This window comes from Grampus griseus (genome assembly GCF_964374135.1).
Source record: "Grampus griseus genome assembly, chromosome: 7".
Taxonomy (NCBI): Eukaryota; Metazoa; Chordata; class Mammalia; order Artiodactyla; family Delphinidae; genus Grampus; species Grampus griseus.
Window position 1 is genome coordinate 77,998,067 of NC_139001.1, and position 21,963 is coordinate 78,020,029.

The following is a 21,963-nucleotide window of genomic DNA, read 5'->3' on the forward strand; positions in this document are numbered from 1 at the left end:
GTTCTGAAGCTAGAGTTCACAAAACAATACAAAAACACCGACAAAAACCAAACCACAAAACCCCATGCCTTACCACCGTGGGCAGATGAGTGAAGTCGCGGAAGAAAGGTTCGACTCTTGCTTGCCCTTTTAAAATTCCAGTGGAGCAAACACACACACGCGCGCGCGCGCGCACACACACTCACACACACACACACCCGGGTCGGCTCTTCCCACTCACTGCCACACTGCACCAGCGTCCCTCCCAAAGTCCTGATTCATGAACCGTGCCACCTTTGTCTCATTCTAAACTGTGCAGACTATTTTAATCCTCCCACCCCCATCCCCGATTCCCCCCCTCCCTTTCTCCTCTGGAAAGCTCTGATGTAAGGCGCTCGCTAGGTGGGAGAGCGCTTCTCCCGATCGGCTCCGGTAGGCGAGATTCCGAGAAGCCCCTTCCGCAGGACCTGCGCCTGCGGGGTCCGCTGCCCGGGACCCCGCTGTGGGCGCGGGGGAAGCGTCTCGGTCGCTTTAAGGTGTTGCGCTCTCGGAAGGAGGGGCAGGGAGCACGGGAGCCGGCGCGGTCCCGGGAGCGGGTGGGGAAGTCCTGCCGCCCTCCCCTACCTCCCGCTTCCGAACGTCCGGCGGCCTCACCGCCCTCCGCCCACAGCGCCCAGGCCCGCCATGCGGCTGTGAACCATGTCCTCCTCCTACGCCAAGAACGGGACCGCGGACGGGCCGCACTCGCCCACCTCACAGGTACCGCCCCCTCCTCCCCCCTCCTCCCCCCTCTTCGGCTGCCCTAGAGCGCCCCGCCTTCGCGCCCGGCGCGCGTGGCCCCCAGTCCTGGGAGTCTGAGGCCCCGCTCCCTCGCCCCTCCCCCCGCGTCCCTTCCTCCTCCGCCCCTCCTCTTTCTCCTCCTTCTCTTCCTCCTCCTTCTCACCTCGTTCGGGTCTCTGCGCTCCCGCTCCGGAGCCCGCAGCCTTCCCCAGCCCATGCCGGGGACTCGGCCCCGCACCCTGAGAGTCTTTGTTAATGGATGTGGTGGGTGCTCGCGGGCTGCTCTTCTCGGGCGCCTTTTCAGCCGTCGAGGCTTGAGTGGGTGGGTGGGGTGGAGGCTGTATCTGGGGACCGCGGAGGAGACTTGGGTGCGGGCTCTGGGGGACCCCGGGGATCTGGTGTCCGGAGGCGGACTCTAGCCAGGGGTGGTCGCCCGGTTCCACACTGCCGTCCTTACCGGGTTCTTTCTGGCTCCGTGTGTCGAGTCCAGGTGGCCCGAGGCACCACGACCCGGAGGAGCAGGTTGAAAAGATCCGATGGCAGCACCACTTCGACCAGCTTCATCCTCAGACAGGTAGGAGGCGGGCGCAGGGGAGCAGGTTGGGCAGAAAGCCGAGCGCGCGGCCCCCACGTGCCGGAGCGGCTGGTAATGTCTCAGCGCGTCGCTTTTCGGCCGCGGGCGGGAGCTCCGGCTGGTCCTTCACCCTCTGCCCCGGGTTCCCAAGTCTTCGGGTCCTGGGAAGTTAGTTTGTGGGTGTGGACACAAGCCGGCGGGGACCTAGTTTAGGTCAGGGACGTTGAATGTAAGACTGGAAGTTATTTCTTTTTGCACGTTGGATGCGTGAGGAAGCGTTTTAGTCGTGTGACTGGACTTTGAGCGATCAGAGCCCCTGGGGCCGGACAACTGCTGTGATTCGGCTGAGAGAGGGCTCTTCTATTTTGCCCTATTTTGAATACTCTCCTTTGTCATCTCCGAGCTCTGGTCAAATGAAAGACATTTGGAACAGAAAGTTTGGTCTCGCTTTGGGACCTATTTGGTTCGCTCAGTTAGGGAAAGACAGCGGATCTGGTTTAAATCGAAATAAGCGAAGGCCGGCCCTCAGTTTCGGGGGTCTCGGTGGTGCTACACTTAGTGTTTGTTTTCTTAGGGGTTTTCTTCTGCGTGGTTTTAGTGCGTGTTGACAGTGCTAAAAATCGCCGGTTCAGCTGAATGCTGAGGTGCCTTTTACCTTGACACAGGAAATTGCTCCTTAATTTGCTGCAAAGAAACTACCCCTACATAGCTGCTGGGTGCTAGAGAGATCATGCAAAAGGGAATCACCTTGATCTCTCTTTGGAACAGAAACTGTCGAGGTGTGTGAGTTCGGGGTACCCTGGGAGGACTTTGGTCATCGCACCACGACGTTTTTATCCCAAGGCTCCGCTGTGGGCTGCTGGAGTGACACTGGGAAGTTTTTTTCCCTGTGGGTCACTCAGATCATTGTGTTTTTAACCTATGATGGCAGCTGCACTGTGTTTCTGTAGTGATTGTTATCAATTTAAACAGATTATCCATGACGAATTGGGTATTAGACTCAGAATTGGACTCAGACCTCTCCTAAAAAGTCCATAGAGCATATTTACATAATATTGATTACATAGGCATTCATTTTATGCAGAAACAGAAGTTATTCCTACGACTCTTTAATCCAGTGAGTACTAAGCATGTACATTTAAAAAATAAATATATTTTGGATTCTGAATTCATTTGAAAGTGTATTCTATCCTTTTTGCAGTGTTTAGATTATTTATGTATTTAATAAAGCAAAGACATTCTTCATCTTTTACAAAAATTGAGTTAGGTGACTGAGATCTTGTTTATGTTATTTTGTAGGTGCCTATTTTTGGTAGTGTTTTATTATTGCAACTTCTTAGAAATGTTAATTATACAGCAGTGTATTCCATGAGCTGTTTGACTAAAACTTTTGAGGTCAGCTACACCATCACTTCACTAATGTTTTATTCTTCCAAGCACAGAGCCATCAATATCCTTTGTAATATTCCTATTCTTTCCTCAATTTAAATGAAAAAGTGAGATAATGCATGTATAAGTTCTTGTTAAGTGTGCTGGTATGTGTTGGCTTAAAAATGTAAAAAGTATTCATGCTAAATAATTTCGAGAGTAATTTAAACCATTGCAGATTTTTGGAACAAATATATTTCATAAGTCTTTCTGAAAATAGGCTAGGATTTGTTGGTGTAATAAGATGGCCTAATTTAAATTCAGAAGCTAGCTGTAATTGTATTATATACACAATCTTAACTAACTTTTCTGCACAAAAATAATACATAATTTTTGTGAGCACTTACAGTTCGGTACGCATCCTATATATGATCTTGTTTAAATGGCATAATATAGACTTCTATAATGGCTACAATAAAATAACTGAGGGATTTTTATTTATTTGACAAGAGATGAAAAATGATTCCAAATGTAACTTTAACAGTGTATTTTGAAATTAAATTAAACAGTTTTCACCCAAATGCCAAAAAAGTATTTTTTTAAAAAGCACAACAGCTGTTTATGTTACTAGAGACTCATTATTTGTAGAGTGACCAGTGGCTTATTGTTTTCAAATTCTTGATGTATTTCACAATCTCTGTGATGCCTTTGCACATGATGAAGATAGTGAGGATACCAATAAAAACAGTGCTGCTCATTTCTCTGCTATATCATTTACAGAGATGGGAGGGGGAAGATTTCACTTACTAAAAAAAAAAAAAAGATTGTGTTGAATCAGATGGGTAAATCTGGGCTGGTGGTAAAGAACAGAGGACAGCTGGCAAACTCATCAAATAGAACAGTGTTTATTCTTTGAGCTGGTAAAAAAATTTCAGTGTTCATGTGTGTGTATGCACAGATGAATATGTGTGCACACACATACACAGGTACACATGTGAGTTGGCCTGAAAATGAACAGACTGAGACAGAGAGCCTGCCTCTCCCCTGAGGACTGCTCACAAAGTCCCTCTGGCATCTTTGACCTTGTTTCCTGGTCTCCTAGATTGCTGCCCTCCACAATTTAGGAGGGATGGAGGTTTTGGAATGAATCCAGGGAGCAGCTAAATTATTTCTTTGAGGAAAAGTGAGAAGATTAAGTATTTTGCCACTGAAAGGAGAGAGAGCTAGGGGTGACCCAGTAATGATCTTCAAAATGTACACAAAGATGGGACTTCCCTGGCGGTCCAGTAGTTAAGACTCTGAGCCTCCCCTTCAGGGGCTCGGGTTGATCCTTGGTTGGGGAACTATGATCCCATATGCTGTGCGGTGCAGCCAAAAAAAAAAAAAAAAAGTACATAAAGACGTTCTTTGGAAATGTGATGGGCTGTTGTCAGTCTTCACTGAGGACGAAACTCAAGAATTGGCTACAATTAGAAAGGAATGATGCTTTTACAGCAGGACTTTCCGAAGAGCATTGATATCATCGGAATGGCTTTCCAAGAAAGGCTGTAGAATTTTGTGTCGGGAGATTACTTTTGACAGGCTGTTTATGAATAGATTGTTTATTCATGTTTTAAATTTTTAGGAAACACATTAAATATTTGCTATGTGCCTAGCACTGCACTAGGTACTGTGGAATAGGAATGAAAAGAAGAATGAGACACAGCTTCTGTACCCAAAGGATTTTATGATCTAGTTATGGAGACATAGATGTATACAAATAATACGGTGAAATGGAGCAAGGAATTAGGGTGTCTGCAGAATGCCCATGTGTGCTGAGTATATGAAATACCCATGGGTGGCACTGCATACAGGTTGTGTGGTAGAATGCTACAGGTTACTCTCACTGGGGTTACTCCCACCTTTCTCCCCACTGGCTTTCGAAGGAAAATCTGATCAGAGTGAGATCAGTTTGTTGACCTCTCCTTGTTAAGTCTGCCTTTATGAGAACTGCAGAGTCTCACAAGGCCTGGCTCCTACCAGCTTCCAGCCTCATCTTAAGCCATGATCTCTAAGCTCTGGATACAGATCTTGAACACACCACCCTCCCTCCTGCCATAGGCCCTTTGCACATGCTGAGTTGTCTGTGTGGAGGGCTCTTGTTCTCCCCTCTGCCTAGCTGATTTTTTAATCTTCCTTGAGACCTAAGTTTAGTCTTCACTTCTTCTTCTACCCTCCCTGTTAAGGTTAGTTCCTTAGCCACTTACCTCACCCCAGAGTGCATTGTGCCAGTTCTCAATAGTACCATCACGATTTATTTAACATTTCATTATTTAACATGTAATTAGATTTTTTTGTTAATGTCTGTCTCCCTATCCAGATAACAAGTTCCACTAGGGCAGGGACATGTCTGTATTTGGTCTCCTTTTTGCCCTCAGCACTTAGCATAGTAGATGTTCAGTAAATACTTATTTGATTGAATGAAGGAGTGGATGAATGGAGGACTAGCTTGATGTATTTTAGACATGAGGTTCTGCTCCAATATTAAACTCTGTTTAATCTGGAGAAATTGCCTCCTAACAAACCTCCCTCAAATTTAGTGACTTAAAGCAACAACATTTTAAAAAATGTCTGTGTACTGAGCAGACACAGTTCTTCTTTGTGTGATGTTACCTGGGTACTGGGAAGGCTGAAATGTCTAAGACAGCCTCACACGTGTGGTTGGTGGTTGGTGCTGGCTGCTGGCTGAGAACTCAAGTAGAGATTTTGGCAGAGGGCTCAGTTTTCCTCTACCTGGGCCTCTCAGCATGGTTGCTTGAGCTTCTTCCCAACATGGTGGCTAGGTACCAAGCAGGACCATCCCAAGAAGCAAAGGCTGAAGCTGTAGACTTTATAAGACCTGGTATCAAAAGCTATATGACATCACTTCTGTTGCAATCTCTAAGTCAAAACAAATCAAAGGGATAGCCCAGTTTCAAAGGGAGGGAAATAGACTCTATCTTTTGATGGAAATAGACTCTATCTTTTGATGGGGTGTGTCAAGGTCACCTTACAAAGGAGCACATAGAATGGAAGATATTGTTGCAGCCATCTTTGGAACCATCTACCTTAAAGCAAGGTTCCTGCTGTTTTTTTTCAGATTATGCTAATCAGATAATCATTACAATAATTCAATGAACCCACACTGTAGGTAGAGATCTAAAACACATTCAGGTACTAAGTTGATACTATAATAAAACAAGTTGGCAAAAATATTCTTTGGGTTCTAATTTGAGCACTGGTTATAGACACATTTCTCTGATGAAATGCAGATTCATCAACAGAAGGTATAGGCTTTGTGCACAGCTCTAAGAATAATCATACACTTGGAGTCATGCATATATGCAAAATTTATCCATAAGCTTAGAATCACAGAATTATAGAACCGGAAGAGATTGTGAAGGGAAAGTACTTTGATTCCCCATTTTTAGATGAATGGAACACAGACCCAAGGACATAAAGCCCTTACCAAGGTCACACCAGTAGATAGTGGCAGAACAGAGACAGGAGACCCCCACTCAGATTCTACAGTTTTTCCACCACAACACACTTCATCCCTGAATAATCACGACAGGCACACAAACACACAAGGACTTACTCCTCTTAGAGCCTAGAAATATTCCTAGTTATATGGTTACTGTGAAGAGCAAAGCAACCACTGAAGAATCTGTAGACTGTAGTTTTTTCCCAGTTTTATCATGGGATGGAATTTTTGTTTGCATGGTTCACGGTTCATGGAGGTTTGTTTGTTTACTTACTAACGTACTAGTCATTGTATTAGCCAGTCTAACCAGAAGATGAAATTACTTGAGTTTTTACAGCTGAGGGACTTGAATTATAGAGACATGATTAAACAGGTGAGGGGAGGGCTTAAAAGCTAAACCTAGAGGTTAGCAACAGCGGGAAGCTGCTATCACCTCTAGGTACAAGCACAAGGGGAGGAGACTGTAACTAGAACCCAGGGGCCAAAATCACCTGGTAGATGCTGGAACCAGTGGGGTACTGTTTGTAGGAGCAAGAGACACAGAGGAGATGCAGCCTCTGTCAGAGAAGCCACTTGAGGTGGAGAAAATGGGGAGAAATACTCTGGCTTCTCCTTTCTTGTGCTCCCCACCCCTGTCTTGCCTCCCACTGGCTGACCTGGACACCAGCTGACATGGGAGTCTGGGAAACAACCTGCAGGCCATGGGCCCCCTGAGACAGAAAGCAGAGCAGAAAAAGGAGAGGATGAATCTGAGGAAAACAGGCCAGGACTGGCACAACTATTATTATATTTTAGCTGCGTGGAAGATAATAATGAATCGTTTTCATCAGCAAAATTGGAAGCTTTTACTTGCTCTGTAAGTCGACTGTCCTTGCTAAATGATATAATCCAGTGACAGTGAACCTTAAGGAAAAGTTTATACCTATTTCCTTTGTGAATTCTATCCGGAATGCATCTTCCCAAATTGAGATCTGATAGAACAAAACAGAACTCTGCCTCTGTGGCAAACTGTGCTTCGTTCTGGCTCTTGGGCTTGAATAAATGGAACTGAATTTATGAAGGTTCTTTCGGATTGAGAAATCTAATTACTAGGCAGCTAACCCGTTAAGCAGTCGTTTTTGCTTTTCTCCGAGTTTCTGTTCGTGGCGTGCAGAGTTCCCGAAATCTCATTTTTTACAGAATAAAGAACTATGTATCCTTCAGTTTAGGTTGATCAGATTTTATTGAAGCTTACATAAATTCTGATTCAAATTTTAATCCTTCTAGAAAATTATAGGACGCCATGTGAAAATGAAGCTGAAAATGACCTTGGCTTTGCTGTGGCCCTCTCCCTGTAATTATTCCACGTGCTGCCCCAGACAATGTTGTTACCAAGGATCAGGGACTGTTTCTTCATCAAGGGAAAAAGCAAGGGCAGAGCGGAAGAGAATGTAGTTTTGTCTACAAACTACAGTGAGTAGCTAGTTGTAGAAACGAGTCTCTTCACTCCTGATGAGCCTCCTAACTCAGTGGGGTTAGCTGGGCTTAGCAGATCGAGTTCTAACCCATCTTTTCTGGCTGAGGTTGTGGCGTTGTCCAAGCTCATCATTGTCCCCTGAGTCTGGCCCTTTCTTGGTCTCATTTCTGCAGCTCAGATTCAGAAGAAAGCATAAGCCCTAACCAGGGTGAGTGGGCTTGCACCTCACTCAGGTTCACTGAAGACCCCAGGAAATGTCCACAGACTTGTGGGGAGTGGAGCGTGCAGGCCGCATTCCATGTTTGGCCTCTGCAATGTTTTGGAGAGGAGTGCTTCCTAGAACAGCGCCACCCTCTCTGCTTGCTTGCCCTTTTCAGCCGGAGTGTGTGTGTGTGAGAGAAGGACCATCTGAGCCCCTGCCTGGTATAGGCAGAGCCCCTGGATGGTGTTCACTTCCTTTGAGTCCAGGCTGTTGCACCAGTATTTCCCCTGTGGGCTGTGCAGAGCACTTCCTTACCGTCCCCAATGACACATTCTCTTGATAATACCTCTCCAGATTAGAATCCACCAAATTGATAAGTCTCAAGAAGAGCTAGGCTGTTATCTGTAAAGAACCTCCATAAAACCCCATTCCGATTTAAGCAGCCAGTATGGTCCTGCCTTCACACAGTTACATGTCCTCATTCTAACTGAGCCAGGAGAACGTAGAGGTAGCACACGCACTCTTTGTTCTAGAAGAGTGTAAGTTATGAACTTGACTACAGAGTGACACATCAGACGTTTTACATGGATTCAACCATGTGAATGGGGTCAGGGAGGGGGGTAGGGTGAGAACTAGAAGCCTGAACTAATGAAGAGGCTAAATTATAGATTCAATTTTAAGGGAATAGTTTTATTGCTTTCAAGTAACAATAATGACAAGCTGTGTGCTTCCTTAGCTGGCGTTGAGAAAGCAAGAAGGCTGATGAATTACCAACACCTGGCTTGAATATAGATGGTGCTTTGAAATTCCTTGAAGATGGTTTTCATTTTAACTAGAAAAACATGCCGCTCTGCAAACTTCCTACTTTCTTTACTATATCCTTTCTTATTACACCCATAAACAGAGCAGAGGTAATTACTTGAATCCGAAGGGATGACATTCAGCATTGTGCTTTATTTACTGAAAGTATAAGTTAGATGGGGCCATAAAACTTGAGGGACATCTGCTGAATCTTTCTCATCATTTTCACTGTAATCATTGGATGACAAAGTGTGCCTATTTTATTTCTCATTTTATGTTCTTTTCTGTTGGTGGAGGTATCTTTCTCCAGGGCTGCAATTTAAATTGCTGGAGCAGAAGTCTTTGTTTTGAGAGGAAATATTTTGTAAACAAACTTGAAAAGAATCTGCATTTTTTTCAGGTTGCGAGAATCACTAGAAATGGTAAACTTTTGTAGTGCTCACTGTGTCTGAATGTTATGATATTATTTTTTAACTCCTTAGGAAAAATTTTTTTTTCAATTTCTTTTTTAATACAGGAAAGACCAACAGTAAGTGAAATGCATAATAACTCACGTAGATGAATTTATCATCCTGGCCCACTTCCTTCTCCAGTGGCCTAGTGCTAGGGTAACAGCTCAAAGGCTGATTATGTTTCCAAATCAAACAAGTGGATAAAATCCTCACTGTTGAGGTTGGAGTGCTTTATGGTCACACCTTTCTTATTTGGCCTCTTTGTGTGTGTGAGTGGAACAGAAATGAGGAAGTGATTCTTTCAGGAATTCAGAGGCTGTATTCTGTTATCACCATAATCTAATTTTCGAACATTTTCATCACCCCCCCAAAAAACCTTGTAACCATTAGCTGTCATTCCCCAACCTCCTTCCCACCTCCAGCCCTATGCAACCACTGATCTACTTTCTGTGTCTATAGATTTGCCTGTTCTGGACATTTCATTCCAAATTACATTCATGTAACTGGAACCATACAATAATATGTGATCTTTTGTGACTGGTTTTGGATTATTTCATTAGCATATTCTCTACACCAGTCTGAAGGTTTCCAGTTGTAGCCCCTGGTCTAAATGCAAATGTTGGCCTGCCTGTGGAAAGAGACTTGCCTTTCCTTAAGCCTAGATCCAGACAGCACTTCAAGTCATGGTGTTGAATTGGGTGGATCATATTTGTATTTATTTTGGAATTGCAGTGTCAGGTCATAAAGCTGAATTTGGGGGGGAGGGGTAAAACTATTTGACCTGCATGGAGATCAAATCCCTGACCTTGGCCTCCTTGTCATCAAGACTGAACAAAACTGAGTGACTCTCATCTGTAGAAGGGATTTATGTAATAGGATGAGATCGACAGGATTAAAGAAAAATGTCAGGATTAAAGAAAAGTGATCAATGCCATCATTTTCAATAATTTTTAGTGATAGAAATGTCTTGGGTACTTACAATTCAAAATACTTCTTTTATCTAGATGTTTGTAATAACTCAGCTTTGGTAATTATATTTCTTCCTTGAGAGATACGATTAAGGAGAAAGCAGAGTGCTTGAGTCCCAAGCTAAGTACAATATTTATGAGAATTATTGGGTGTATAAAACTGTACTTTCTATGTGGCAGGTGCTGCTCAATTATATTTGAGCACTTCCCTGGGGGACAAAAGTCAATTATCAACATAGTCCTGTGGGCGAGAAATAGGTCAGCTGCAAACATTCTCTGCTAATTTCAGAAAGCTTGAGGGGTGATTTCTTTTGGGGGATTTTTTTTTTTTTTTTATTCCTTTGGTTGTTGTAGGAAGACCTTCTGATTACGGAAGGCTCTGTTTTTCATTTGGGTGTCTTATTCAGTTACTTTACTGTGAATATTTCTTTTGATCATGTAAAATGAAAATTAAACAAAATAGTATCTTTTAAAAAACTGTCAAATCTACATTGTAAGAATAATGTGTACCATGGGTATTATTATTACTGTTTCTTATACATTAGTAGAGATGCTCAGGCTTTAAATTCACCTGGTAAAGTGCAAATTTCATATTTGCAAGTATTTTGTTTAATAGTTCTGTTACATAGGAAGCGTAAAAAGTGTTAATTGTTAAAAAATGGAAGGATACTGGTGTTTTTTTAAAAAAAATTATGTTTATATTTTTATTGTGGAAAAATACATGTAACAAACTTTACCATTGTAACCTTTTTTTTTTTTTTTTTTTTTTTTTTTTTCTGTACGCGGGCCTCTCACTGTTGTGGCCTCTCCCATTGCGGAGCACAGGCTCTGGACGCGCAGGCTCAGCGGCCATGGCTCACGGGCCCAGCTGCTCCGCGGCATGTGGGATCTTCCCGGACCGGGGCACGAACCCGTGTCCCCTGCATCGGCAGGCGGACTCTCAACCACTGCGCCACCAGGGAAACCCCATTGTAACCATTTTTAAATGCATAATTCAGTGACATTAAGTCCATTCGCTGGTGTCATTTTTATTTTATTTTACTTTTTTTTTTATAAATTTGTTTTATTTATTTATTTATTGGCTGTGTTGGGTCTTCATTGCTGCACGCAGGTTTTCTGTAGTTGCGGCGAGCAGGGGCTGCTCCTCATTGCGGTGCATGGGCTTCTCATCGCGGAGGCTTCTCTTTGTTGCGGAGCATGGGCTCTAGGTGTGCGGGCTTCAGTAGTTGTGGTGCACAGGCTTAGTTGCTCCGTGGCATGTGGGATCTTCCCGGAGGAGGGCTTGAACCCATGTCCCCTGCATTGGCAGGCGGATTCTTAACCACTGCGCCACCAGGGAAGCCCTGCTGTCATTTTAAAAATGAGTGTGGCAGGTTATTTAAAAAGTGCAGACCAGGCAAAACTTAAATATATCCTACTTCAAAATACACTAAAAATGTCCACCATTGTCCAGGCCCCCAAACACAGCTGTGACCTTGTTTGAAGCCACAACAACAATAGCAGGAAACCGGCCCTGGAGCACGTCACGGTGCCATGGGGACTGCAGCTGAGCAGAACCAGGAGGCACTGTGGATGCCCAGCCGACCCCCAGGCTGGGTGTGGAGAGGTGGATGGGAATAGGTTGGGGCCCTGCCCCAGAACACCTGTCTTCTTCTTCCTCCACTGTCTGAAATCCGAACAGTTTCTAGATGATTTGGGTTAAGGAGCAGCCTATTTTAAAACTGTGAACGTTCCTGGGAGTCTTAAGGGGCTCTTGTCATTCATCTGTGATCGTGCTTTGACTTACTGCCTGCAGGTAAGCTCATTTCACTCTTGTCCCCAAGCCCACCTCAACAAGGCGGACGGTTCCCAACAGAGACCCCAGTCTCCCTGGGTCTTGTTTGTCCTTTCACATCTGTGTTCTCCCCTTACTTTCCCCCCCGACCCGCCCCTGCTACAAGCACACCTGCCCAGACGCAGACTCAACTCCTGCTCTCTTCCCTCACCCCCTCAGTCATGCCATTCCTTCTCCTTGAAGAAGGTCTCACCATTTTCACTTGATGCTGATCTTTCCATCTGTTAAGCCCTTCTAGAACCTTCTCCTCCATGAAGTTCTGTGATACAGCTGCAGGTCTCCTTCTCTGGCACTCCCTGACATTCTGTTTTGACCGTTCCCTATTAAATTCTCCTTTGTGTAACCTGAAGGACCCCGTGCCCCACCAGCCTGTGGGTCTGTGTGGCCATTGTCACTAACTAATCACATGGTGCAAGAGAAAGGAGAAGCAGCTTGGAAAGGAAGTCTTGATGTAGAGACATTGATAACGTCGCATTTTGCTTGTTCACTTCTTCTAGCTGTAGACAGAGGACTGCAACGCCTTGCCTCCTAATAGCCTGCCCATTATCTCTGAGTCGAGGGGGTGATCACAACTCTGTCCCTTATTGAGCTCGGCTGCCACAAGCCTTTGAAGGAGGTTATTCCCGCTGCAGTTGCTCTGCTTCATCTGTGAGGACACTGCTTCCTTCTTACTAAGATGCTGCTTCTCAGGCAAAATCTCAAAGGTGACTAACAGCACTATACTCTTCAGCCTCTCTGGACAAGTTGTGTTCCAGACTTCCTCAACTCTGGGTCACACTCTGAACCCTGGGCCCTCGAGGGGCACTTGCTGTGCGCCCTGCATCTCACATGTCCCCTTGTAAAGCCAGCTTCTGTGCTTTCAGCCTGCATCTCACTGTAGGGTTACACTGGGAAACAGACGTCATTCTGCCTCTGCCCCAGGACTGTACACAAAACTTGCTTTGAATAGCGACCCTCCCACCCATGCATACGTGTTGACCTGTACGGTTTGAGGTAGCCAAGGCCAAACTTTGAATCCCCCATTAGTCTCATTGATAAAATACTAATAGTAATTTATGTATTTTTTCTTTATTTTTGTTTTATGAATTTGAATGGGGGTGCGAATAGAAAAAATAAGAGGAAAGAGGAAGGTAATATTGGGGCCTGAAGCACTTTGGGAGTTAGTGCAGGCCTGGGTTGGATATCAGAATGGAGACCTTGGGACAGAAGGAGGGCACTGGGTGCCTGGAGAGAAAAACAGTGGCTGGTGGGAGATGGTTTCAGAAAGAGAAGTGAATGAGGAACACACTTTGTTTATTTCAAACTTTGTTCTGGAACTGTATCTGTTGGGAATCTTTCAGTTGCAAATAAACAAACTCAATGCAATTGGCTAAGGCAAAGTAGAGAATTACTGGCTTATGCTAGTGAAGAGTTCAGGAGTACGTCTGGCTAGCTTCAGGTATGGCTTTTTCCAGTTCATGACTTCATCAGGGCTTCTGTTCCCTTTCTCTGAAGTTCTTCCAGTACTGCATGATCTTCTGTGCTCAGTTCTGTGTGCTCGCTCAGGCCTCGGTTTGGCATTTTTCATGGTGGCAGCAGTGGCCACAGTGGCTCAGGGTCTCCCATTCATCCACTCTCCTGTTCAGAGGAAGAGCTAGCTCTCTTATGGTAGCTCCAGCAAAAAGGAAAAGAAGGTTTTGTTTGTTTGTTTTCAGAGGTACCACCCTCCCTCTGAAACAACACAATACACACACACACATACACACACGTATACTTCTTGAATCTTATTGGCCTGAAATGGCTCATGAACCAGTACTGTGGCCAGGGGACTGCCTGAAGCCAGTGGTTGGCCACTCCTGGAGACGAGATTGGGGTCAGCCCCACTTGACTGAGAATGGGGAGGACCAGTTCCCTAAGGGAATTTGGGAGCTTAGTGGTAGACGGAGGGGAAAGTGGATGTTGCAGAAGCAATTAATCAGACGTTTATTCAAGGAAGGACCCTCAGGTGGACCCAGCCAAGATGGTGGGATTCATTCCTTCTCTTCCTTCTTGTATTACGTTTCATCCACTTCATGGGTTAAATAAGAATTTTTAAAAAATTGTGTTAAATACATGTAACATAAAATTGACCATCGTAACCATTTTTCAGTGTACAGTTCAGTGATGTTAAGTACATTCTCACTGTTGTATTATCACCACCACCCATCCTAATTATAATTTTGTAGGGAGTCTAACGTTCTGTTGTAACATTGTTTCTTAATGAGAAAATATGTACCAAATTTCAAATAACTGACTAAACAATGAATTTATGGGACACCACGCAAGTATTAATACAGGAGTGGCTACCTGAATTAATATTTCTCAAGGGCCTCTGTTTTCCTGTCTGCAGAACGGGGGTTTGAGTGGGGTGGACTAGATGACCTCTGAGGTTCCTTCAGTCTCTAGTATTATAGAGCTTCACGTCTGTGTCTGCAGGTGTGTGTGGTCAGTTCATGCATCTTGGTAGAAAACACTATATTCTGTAGTTTTTGCAGAAGTCCAGTGACACTTAGCTGCTGAGATGAACTCATAAAACATAGGGTCATTCAATATCAAATATTATTGAAAGTATTAGATGAAGGCATTCTTTATAGAATGTAGCAAAGAGATGATGTGGAAAGGTTTACAAGAGGAAAGATAATTTTGGATAGAGCTGGAATTTATAACTCTTTCAGGCACGTGCATACAGCCTGAAAGGATCTGCAAAGAATAGAGTGGGTTGTCAAGAATGAGATATTTGTGAAATGTGCTGAGATGGTTCTCAGATGTGCATCCTGGAAGCTATTAAGAGGAAGTCAGCTGAGAAGTAGTGTAGCTCCTGCTATTATGATGATTACAGCCACCAGGAAGAGCAGTAGCTAATGGGGCTTAAATCTATAATAAAGAATAACAAAAGTTGCCATATGGAAACTTTGCTGGAGGTGATTGGAACCACAAGATTGATTCTTATCATTTAAAAACACTGCATTAGGAGCTTTCAGTACTGACTTTCCTGCGTACCCCTAGTTTCATAGGGGAAGGATATTTAGCATTTGTAGTTCAGCATGGCTCCCCATGTTCCAAAAAATGAGGCAGGAATTTCTGTTTTTAAGTGACATTAACTATTTAATAAGTAGACTTTGGTGGATATGTTTATAGAACTTCGCGTGTTCAAGTTGCCTGGGTAAACTGGTGCACTTGATTGTTTTCCTTCTCATCCCTCTTCCAGTCAGTGGCACATGCTCCTTATTTATTATTTAAAAAATATGTTTACATCATGGCTTGGTCTGGAAATGACTTAAGTTAGCTTGTATGATGTCACAAGTGAAGAAAATGAACTAAGGAGAAAATAAGGCTAAGATGGTGTGCCAGTAAAATCCGAGTCACTTGTTAGTTGGGGGCCTCCAGTTTGACTCTGAACTTTCTAGGACGTACCCAGAGAGGAAAGCAAGGTCATTTACAGGATTTAGGATGTCCAAGGGTAAAAGTACACTTGTGGTTTAGGAGAAGCACAAATACTTCCCACTCTGAGACTAGAGAGAAGTTTCTCATGGAGTTGAGAGTGTGTAAGATAGTAAATTAAACCCTGATGTGACACCTTATCATTATTCTGGAGTTGTTTTTTTACTAATATCATTTACTATACAGATAATATCCCTCATCGTGCTGGAGTATAGTTCAATAAAAGCAATTATGTGGGAGCCGTTGCTATATCATCCACAGATGTCTGTAATTCTCAACCTTGGCTGCATATTAGAATCACCAGGGAAGTATATAAAAATCCCCATGCCAGGCTGCACTCCAGCCTCATTAAATCAGGATTTCTGGATATAGGACTCAGGCATCAGTATTTTTCAAATCACTTCAACTGATGGATGGGCTTATCTGGACTCAGTAATCCAGGTAAGGTTTTTTTTTTATAACATCTTTATTGGAGTGTAATTGCTTTACAATGTCGTGTTAGTTTCTGCTGTATAACAAAGTTAATCAGCTACATGTATACATATATCCCCATATCCCCTCCCTTTTGCGCCTCCCTCCCACCGCTCTAGGTGGTCACAAAGCACCGAGCTGATCTCCCCGAGTGATGCAGCTGCTTCACACTAGCTGCAGTAGTGGGATTGCTGGGTCATATGGTAGTTCTATTTGTAGTTTTCTAAGGAACCTCCATACTGTTCTCCATAGTGGTTGTATCAATTGACATTCCCACCAACAGTGTAAGAGTGTTCCTTTTTCTCCACACACTCTCCAGCATTTGTTGTTTGTAGATTTTTTTGATGATGGCCATTCTGACTGGTGTGAGGTGATACCTTACTGTAGTTTTGATTTGCATTTCTCTAATGATTAATGATGTTGAGCATCCTTTCATGTGTTTGTTGGCCATCTGTATATCTTCTTTGGAGAAATGTCTATTTACATCTTCTGCCCATTTTTGGATTGGGTTGTTTGTTTTTCTGATATTGAGATGCATGAGCTGCTTGTATATTTTGGAGATTAATCCTTTGTCAGTTGCTTTATTTGCAAGTATTTCCTCCCATTCTGAGGTTGCCTTTTCATCTTGTTTATGGTTTCCTTTGCTATGCAAAAGCTTTTAAGTTTCATTAGGCCCCATTTGTTTATTTTTGTTTTTATTTACATTTCTCTAGAAGGTGGGTCAAAAAGGATCTTTCTGTGATTTATGTCACAGAGTGTTCTGCCTATGTTTTCCTCTAAGAGTTTTATAGTGTCTGGCCTTACATTTAGGTCTTTAATCCATTTTGAGTTTATTTTTGTGTATGGTGTTAGGAAGTGTTCTAATTTCATTCTTTTCCATGTAGCTGTACAGTTTTCCCAGCACCACTTATTGAAGAGGCTGTCTTTTCTCCATTGTATATTCTTGCCACCTTTATCAAAGATAATGTGACCATATGTGCGTGGGTTTATCTCTGGGCTTTCTGTCCTGTTCCATTGATCTGTATTTCTGTTTTTGTGCCAGTACCATACCATCTTGATTACTGTAGCTTTGTAGTATAGTCTGAAGTCAGGGAACCTGATTCCTCCAGCTCCATTTTTCTTTCTCAAGATTGTTGTGACTATTCAGGGTCTTTTGTGTTTCTATATAAATTGTGAAATTTTTTGTTCTAGTTCTGTGAAAAATGCCATTGGTAGTTTGATAGGGATTGCACTGAATCTTTGGATAGTACAGTCATTTTCACAATGTTGATTCTTCCAGTCCAAGAACATGGTATATCTCTCCATCTGTTTGTATCATCTTTAATTTCTTTCATCAGTGTCTTATAGTTTTCTGCATACAGGTCTTTTGTCTCCTTTGGTAGGTTTATTCCTAGGTATTTTATTCATTTTGTTGCAATGGTAAATGGGAGTGTTTCCTTAATTTCTCTTTCAGATTTTTCATCATTAGTGTATAGGAATGCCAGAGATTTCTGTGCATTAATTTTGTATCCTGCTACTTTACCAGATTCATTGATTAGCTCTAGTAGTTTTCTGGTGGCATCTTTAGGATTCTCTATTTATAGTATCATGTCATCTGCAAACAGTGACAGCTTTACTTCTTCTTTTCCAGTTTGGATTCGTTTTATTTCTTTTTCTTCTCTGATTGCTGTGGCTAAAACTTCCAGAACTATGTTGAATAATAGTATTGAGAGTGGGCAACCTTGTCTTGTTCCTGATTTTAGAGGAAATGGTTTCAGTTTTTCAGTTTTCACCATTGAGAATGATTTTGGCTGTGGGTTTGTCATATATGGCCTTTATTATGTTGCGATAAGTTCCCTCTATGCCTACTTTCTGGAGAGTTTTTATCATAAATCGGTGTTGAATTTTGTCAAAAGCTTTTTCTGCATCGTTGAGATTATCATATAGTTTTTAGCCTTCAGTTTGTTGATATGGTGTATCACATTGATTGATTTGCGTATATTGAAGAATCCTTGCATTCCTGGGATAAACCCCACTTGATCATGGTGTATGAGCCTTTTAATGTGCTGCTGAATTCTGTTTGCTAGTATTTTGTTGAGGATTTTTGCATCTATGTTCATTAGTGATATTGGCCTCTAGTTTTCTCTTTTTGGGACACCTTTTTCTGGTTTTGGTATCAAGGTGATGGTGGCCTCATAGAAAGAGTTTGTGAGTGTTCCTCCTTCTGCTATATTTTGGGAGAGTTTGAGAGGGATAGGTGTTAGCTCTTCTCTAAATGTTTGATAGAATTTGCCTGTGAAGCCATCTGGTCCTGGGCTCTTGTTTGTTGGAAGATTTTTAATCACAGTTTCAATTTCAGAGCTTGTGATTGATCTGTTTATATTTTCTATTCTTCCTGGGTCAGTCTCAGAGGGTTGTACTCTTCTAAGAATTTGTCCATTTCTTCCAGGTTGTCCATTTTTTGGGCATATACTTGCTTGTAGCAATCCCTCATGATCCTTTGTATTTCTTCTGGGTCAGTTGTTACTTCTCCTTTTTCATTTCGAATTCTGTTGATTTGAGTCTTATCCCTTTTTTTTTTTATGAGTCTGGCTAGTGGTTTATCAATTTTGTTTAACTTCTTAAAGAACCAGCTTTTAGTTTTATTGATCTTTGCTACTGTTTCCTTCATTTCTTTTCATTTATTTCTGCTTTGATATTTATGATTTCTTTCCTTCTGCTAACCTTGGAGTTTTTTTCTTCTTCTTTTTCTAATTGCTTTAGGTGTAAGGTTAGGTTTTTTATTTGAGATGTTTCTTGTTTCTTGAGGTAAGATTGTATTGCTCTAACTTCCCTCTTAGAAACTGCTTTTCTGCATCCCATAGGTTTTGGGTTGTCATGTTTTCATTGTCATTTGTTTCTAGGTATTTTTTTATTTCCTCTTTGATTTTTTCAGTGATCTCTTGATTATTTAGTAGCATATTGTTTAGCCTCCATGTGTTTGTATTTTTTATAGTTTTTTTTCCTGTAATTGATGTCTAGTCTTGTAGCGTTGTGGTCGGAAAGGATACTTGATACAATTTCAATTTTCTTAAATTTACCAAGCCTTGATTTGTGACCCAAGCTGTGATCTATCCTGGAGAATGTTCCATGAGCACTTGAGAAGAAAATGCATTCTGTTGTTTTTGAATGGAATGTCCTATAAATATCAGTTAAGTCCATCTTGTTTAATGAGTCATTTAAAGCTTGTGTTTCCTTATTTATTTTCATTTTGGATGATCTGTCCATTGGTGAAAATGGGGTGTTAAAGTCCCTGCTATTTTTGTGTTACTCTCCATTTCCCCTTTTATGGCTGTTAGCATTTGCCTTATGTATTGAGGTGCTCCTATGTTGGGTGCATAAATATTTACTGTTGTTATATCATCTTCTTGGATTGATCCCTTGATCATTATGTAGTGTCCTTCTTTGTCTGTTTTGATAGTTTTTATTTTAAAGTCTATTTTATCTGATATGAGAATTGCTACTCCAGCTTTCTTTGATTTCCATCTGCAGGAATATCTTTTTCCATCCCCTCACTTTCAGTCTGTATGTGTTCCTAAGTCTGAAGTGGGTCTTTTGTAGACAGCATATAGATGGGTCTTGTTTTTTTAATCCATTCAGCCAGTCTGTGTCTTTTGGTTGGAGCATTTAATCCATTTACATTTAAGGTAATTATCGATATATATGTTCCTATTACCATTTTCTTAATTGTTTTCAGTTTGTTTTTGTAGGTCTTTTTCTTTTCTTGTGTTTCCTGCCTAGAGAACTTCCTTTAGCATTTGTTGTAAAGCTGGTTTGGTGGTGCTGAATTCTCTTAACTTTTGCTTGTCTGTAAAGGTTTTAATTTCTCCGTCAAATCTGGATGAAATCCTTGCTGGGTAGAGTAATCTTGGTTGTAGTTTTTTCCCTTTCATCACTTTAAATATGTCCTGCCAGTCCCTTCTCGCTTGCAGAGTTTCTGCTGAAATATCAGCTGTTACCCTTATGGGGATCCCCCTGTATGTTATTTGTTGCATTTCCCTTGCTGCTTTTAATATTTTTTTTGTATTTAATTTTTGATAGTTTGATTAATGTGTGTCTTGGCATGTTTCTCCTTTGATTTATCCTGTATGGGACTCTCTGCACTTCCTGGACTTGATTGACTATTTCCTTTCCCATGTTAGGGAAGTTTTCAACTATAATCTCCTCAAATAGTTTATCAGTCCCTTTCTTTTTCTCTTCTTCTTCTGGGACCCCTATAATTTGAATGTTGGTGCATTTAATGTTGTCCCAGAGGTCTCTGAGACTGTCCTCAATTCTCTTCATCTTTTCTTCTTTATTCTGCTCTGTGGTAGTTATTTCCACTATTTTATCTTCCTGGTCACTTATCCGTTCTTCTGCCTCAGTTATTCTGCTATTGATTCCTTCTAGAGAATTTTTAATTTCATTTATTGTGTTGTTCATCTTTGATTATTTGCTCTTTAGTTCTTCTAGGTCCTTGTTAAACATTTCTTGTATTCTCCATTCTGTTTCCAAGATTTTGGATCATCTTTACTATCATTACTCTGAATTCTTTTCGGGTAGACTGCCTATTTACTCTTCATTTGTTTGGTCTGGTGGGTTTTTGCCTTGCTCCTTTATCTGCTGTGTGTTTCTCTGTCTTCCCATTTTGCTTAACTTACTGTGTTTGGGGTTTCCTTTTCGAAGGCTGCAGGTTCACAGTTCCTGTTGTTTTTGGTGTCTGCCCCCCAGTGGGTACAGTTGGTTCAGTGGCTTGTGTAGGCTTCCTGGTGGAGGGGTCTGGTGCCTGTGTTCTGATAGGTGGGGCTGGATCTTGTCTTTCTGGTGGGCAGGGCTGCATCCAGTGGTGTGTTTTGGGGTGTCTGTGAGCTTAGTATGATTTTAGGCAGCCTCTCTGCTAATGGGTGGGGTTGTGTTCCTGTCTTGCTAATTGTTTGGCATGGGACATCCAGCACTGGAGCTTGCTGGCCGTTGGGTGGAGCTGGGTCTTAGCATTGCGACGGAGGTCTCTGGGAGAGCTCTCACCGATTGATATTACGTGGGGCTGGGAGTTCTCTGGTGGTCTAATGTCCTGAACTCAGCTCTCCCACCTCAGACACTCAGACCTGACACTCGGCCAGGGCACCAAGACCCTGTCAGCCACACGGTGATCATGAAATTGGAGGTAGCAAAAATGGATATATGCAAGTCACTCCTCTTTTGGCTGATGGTACTCTCTCCAAAGGCTGTGATTTGTAATTGGAAAGCCAAAACTTCCAGCTAGAGTCATGATCACAGATGCCTAGTTCTTCAAAATGAAATGAAATGCATGAGTCAGAACCAGGCTGCTAGTATTGGAGGGTCTCCTGCAGAGGCGGGGGGCAGCTGTGGCTCACTGCAGGGACGAGGACACTGGCAGCAGAAGTTCTGGGAAGTACTCCTTGGCGTGAGCCCTCCCCAGGTAAGGTTTTAAAGTAGCTATTTTTCAACCAGAATGTATTAGTCAGGATAGGTTAGGTGATGCTGCAGTAATAAAACTTTCCTCAAACAACAACTACAACAGCAAAGGCTTATTCCGCACTCACCCTCCATCTATCTCCTGGATTAGCTGAGAGTTTGTTCACTGTTCTTCTCACTCCAGTGGAGCAGCCACTATCTGGAACATTTCTGTTTCCTGCGGAAGAGGGAATGAGACACATGGTGGATCATATTCTGGCTGTTGAAGCTCTGCATGGGTGTAGCTAAACTGCTGCAACACTGTAGTCAAAAGGTATCATATGTATTTGTCACTTAAGAGTCTAGAGGTTGGTGGGCAGTTCAGAGTGGGTAGAGGGCTCTATTCTAAGAGATCAGTGGTCCGAGGACCCAGGCTGGTGGGTCGGCTCTGCCGTTCTCAGCATGTAGATTTCATCTTTGGGTCTAACGTGGCTACTACCATTGTCACCATTTCCTAGGCATCTCAAAATGAAGAGATTAAGTAGCTTCATTTTCAAGGGAATGACGTAGAAGTTAAACATATTTCTTCTGCTCACAGCCCATTGGCCTGAACTTTGTTGTGAGGCCACGTCTAGCTTCAAAGGAGGCTGAGAAATGTGATCTTTAGCTGAGTAGCCATGTGAAGGCTAAAAATTGCGACAGCTC

At 42.6% G+C, this 21,963-nt stretch overlaps 1 protein-coding gene across 1 annotated transcript in view; it reads left to right on the forward strand.

The window, feature by feature from the left end:
• Positions 1 to 678: 678 nt before the first annotated feature.
• CACNB4 (calcium voltage-gated channel auxiliary subunit beta 4) overlaps positions 679 to 21,963 on the forward strand; it is a gene marked incomplete at both ends in the record, with an annotated part of 266,298 nt that continues 245,013 nt past the window's right edge. The window contains 2 exons of the mRNA XM_082658874.1: positions 679 to 738; positions 1,250 to 1,333. Coding sequence (XP_082515000.1) covers positions 679 to 738; positions 1,250 to 1,333 — 144 coding nt within the window. The remainder of the gene's footprint in view (positions 739 to 1,249; positions 1,334 to 21,963) is intronic.